Source organism: Carya illinoinensis, chromosome 3, assembly GCF_018687715.1.
Source record: "Carya illinoinensis cultivar Pawnee chromosome 3, C.illinoinensisPawnee_v1, whole genome shotgun sequence".
NCBI lineage: Eukaryota > Viridiplantae > Streptophyta > Magnoliopsida > Fagales > Juglandaceae > Carya > Carya illinoinensis.
This window is the reverse complement of record NC_056754.1, coordinates 25,739,510-25,743,506: the sequence shown is the minus strand read 5'-3', so window position 1 is coordinate 25,743,506 and position 3,997 is coordinate 25,739,510. Positions and strand designations below refer to the sequence as shown.

Here is a 3,997-nt window from a genome sequence, read left to right as displayed (position 1 = left end):
CTTCTCATTTCATCGAGTTCTTGATAGTAATATATAGTTATATTTACACAATTTGTAAGATATAAATATATATATTTTTATGTTTATATATATATAATATATTCTATATTTAACTATATATTTATAATATAGTATATATAATACAGTAATTGTATATGTATATATATATTATAGTGGTCTAAGTTCAAACATAAAACTATGCATTCGAACAAAGCAACCATGTGTTGGACTGTGTCAAGGTAATGTTCAAACTTTCTTGGAAATTGGCAAGAGTTTTTTGCACTTGATTGGAATTGACTCGAATGATATTGTTTGTGAATATGTATTGAATATGTTGTGGTTTTGTGAATATTTATTGAATATGTTGGAAATATGTGAATATTTATTAAATATGTTGTGGTTTTGTGAATATATTGTGAATTTGTGTGTGACTATTTATTAGATATGTTGGAAATATGTAAATATATTGTGAATATGTCTGTGAATATTTATTGATCGAATATGTTGGAAATATGTGAATGTATTGTAAATTTATTTGTGAAGTTTTATTGAATATGTTGGAAATAGTATATAGTATATTGTGAATTTGTTTGTGACTATTTGTTGGATATGTTGTGGTTTTGTGAATATATTGTGAATTTGATTGTTAAGTTTTATTGAATATGTTGTAAATATGAGAATAAATTGTGAATTTGTTTGTGAACGTTTATTGAATATGTTGGAAATATTGAAAGTTTATGTGAAAATGTTGTGAATTTGTTGTCATTTGGTCACGATATGTTGGGAACATTTTGATTTGTGATTATTGTGCATATATGTTATTTTGTTATTTTTTATTATATTGTCATTTGTGATTATTATATATATAGGACATAGAATTAGGAGATAGAAAATATAGGAGAAGCAAAGAATCCATATATAAATTCTATATATGTACTAGATTAACAAAATACAAATATAGAATAAATTTGTATTATTATTTTTCTCGAAAGAAGAATAACCTCTTCATTGATCAATAATCCTCAAATGAGAGAAACAATACAAGAAGGACTGCTCTCTAACTCAACTGTCTCTTCAGAATTACTTAGAGCACTTTTTGATAGTGCATCTACTACAATGTTTGCCCCCTTCTTAAGACTAAAACGATGTTGTTTGGTTTAATGTGTATTTAGTGACGTTTTGGTCATTTTTTGTGATGGTTTTCTCTATCACAAAATACAAATTGTGTTGTAGTGGTGAGAATTAGTGGAGTTATATGGTTAAAGAGCAAGTTACTTTATTTCTCAAAATTTATCATGGATTGCATTAATTAGGAGGATTTATGGGGTTTAAGATAGCTCCCTAGGATCCATGGCACCGGCTTTGGGAGTTCTACCTTCCCTCCCCATAGGGAGGGGCATGTAGCTACCAAACTCTACTCTTTCTCTTTATATACCAATTGGAAGCAAACAAGTAGTACCCCATAAGAGAGTGAGCAAATGGAACTCACAACTATGGAGGCAATGATACAAGGTGAAGCAAAGCTTTGGGGAAACATATTTGCCTTTACGGACTCCATGGCACTGAGATGTGTGTTGGAACTCGGCATTGTTGACATCATACACTCCCATGGTGGCCCAATCACTCTATCCCAAATAGCTGCTGGCATAGACTCTCCCTCTCTAAACATTGACAACCTCGCACGGTTAATGAGATTGCTAGTGCGCAAAGATATCTTCACCACTCATCATCAGCCCTCAGACTGTGGGGAGATAACTCTCTATGGGTTGACACCTCACACATCAAGATGGCTCATGCGAGGCTCTGAATTTAGCCTGGTTCCATTCATACTGATGCAAAGCCATCCAGAGTTAATGACTTCATGGCTTTGCCTTAGCCAATGTGTCAAGGAAGGTGGCACTGCTTTTAGCAAGGTCCATGGTTGTGAGGTCAGAGACTTTGCCCACAAAAACCCTAAATTCAATAAAATGTTCAACGATGCAATGGCATGCACGGCCAAGCTCGTGGCAGAGCGCATCTTATGGGGATACAGAGATGGGTTTAGTTCCATTAATGGCTCGTTGGTGGATGTAGGAGGTGGGACTGGTGAGATGGTGGCTAAGATTGTGAAAGCACACCCACACATCAAAGCCATCAACTTTGATCTACCTCATGTTATCACAACGGCACCAATGCAGCTAGGGGTCTCCCATATTGAGGGTAACATGTTTGAGGCCATTCCCAATGCTGATGCAATTCTATTAAAGGTTATTAATCGACCCAATCGTCAATTTCAGATCAATTTATCAATGTTTGAGTAGATTCACAAATATTAGTCTCATTCATTCATTTGCTAGCTTAACATGTTAGATGACATTTCAACCATTTGTTTGATTAGATGTAAGCCAAATATATATGCCATGTCTATATTTTTACCTCAGAAGTTTGACTTGATTCCAAAGAATGTACTCTTATTTAAAAATAAATAAATCTCTATTCTTCCACTAGGACCCTAAAAAATGAAAATCTAGCTAGAGATTTTACTTATGTGGGAACCAAATTGTTAATTCATATACAAAACCTCTTCATGTAGTTTTAAGAAAAAATATAGAAGATTTTTTACTTTCGTTCTTAACAAAATTATCCTATATATACATATGTAGCATGAAATTAATTTTTATATCTTGCAAACAGAGTACTGCAGGGTGAAACAGTCCACAATCCTGGAAAGAATGAAAAATAATAATAATTTGAATATAAATACATTCTTGCCTTATTGTATTAACACTACATGATTAATTTGCCAAGAGTTTCCATGTCGATGCTTTTATCAGTAGCTTTCATATATACCATTATATACACACCCATATAGACTACATACACGCAACGTCGACCCATGTGACTTTTTTCATTTCTTCATGTAGCGAGTATTGCACGGTTTTAGCGATGAAGATTGTATCAAGATCTTGAAAAACTGTGCAAAGGCAATACCAAAGAAGACTGGGAAGGTTATTATTGTGGAACATGTTCTAGAGCCCAACGGAAATGGACCATTTGATGAGACAGGCTTAGTATTCGATTTGATAATGATGCTTTTCGCCCCGAGTGGAAAGGAGAGGACTGAGCTGGATTGGAAGAAATTGCTCAAAGAAGGAGGCTTTCCCCACCACAAGATCATCAAGATTCATGCTTTTCCATCAATTATAGAGGCCCACCCAGCATGAAATTAATAGAGAATTAGTAAAGTCTCTGAATTTATATGATATGGCTAGCTATTGCAGCAATGAATAAAAACAAAGAAATAAAGAGTTTTGAGTTTTTAAGATTTCATAGTTAACCCAACTAATTGCAGCTCCTTTAAATTCTTTTTGCTGCTTTCAAGTTTTTATAATAGTCAATTTTTGTCGTACAGTACTACAGCAAAAAATATTTTTTAGAACAAAAATTTTCATCCCAAAAAGTAACATTTTCGTTGTGACGTCCCCAAATCTCCAAGCACGGACACGGGAAAATCGAGACATCTGGATGATGACATCACAGATCATCACCATATTGACGAGTGCCAAGTGTGTATATAAGCAACAAATGTGCACGAGAAACATGTAGCAGAAAGCAAAGTCATAAACTAAGTACCAGAATTTTTCTTGTTTGAATACAAAGCTGTTCAAAACATACATAAATAAATATTACAAAACACAAATATTGTTCAAAACCAAGAACAAGATATTAACTTCAAACTCAGAACTCCGGCAGAGCCGCATCCTCGGGCTCAGCCTCCTCCTCCTCCTCGAACTTTGCACCAAAATCTACGGTACCAAAAATGGTGCCGCAGGTAAGTAAAATCCAAACACCACAAGATAAAAATATATTAACTCAAACAACATGCATGAAAGAATGCAATGCACATATCCCATAAAACCATCATTTTTCTACGCATGCCAAAAAAATCTCATTTGGCCCAAAAACATAACCTTTCCAAATATCACACCAAAAGTCACATTTGGCCCATATCCAACTC

At 34.1% G+C, this 3,997-nt stretch overlaps 1 protein-coding gene across 1 annotated transcript; it reads left to right on the top strand.

Annotated features, from left to right (window-relative positions):
* The first annotated feature begins 1,283 nt into the window (after positions 1-1,283).
* Positions 1,284-3,307, top strand: LOC122303960 (desmethylxanthohumol 6'-O-methyltransferase-like). Its single transcript, XM_043115954.1, has 2 exons — positions 1,284-2,246; positions 2,904-3,307. Exons 1-2 carry the CDS (start codon positions 1,479-1,481, stop codon positions 3,201-3,203), a joined length of 1,068 nt encoding a protein of 355 aa, XP_042971888.1. The 5' UTR covers positions 1,284-1,478; the 3' UTR covers positions 3,204-3,307.
* Positions 3,308-3,997: the final 690 nt, after the last annotated feature.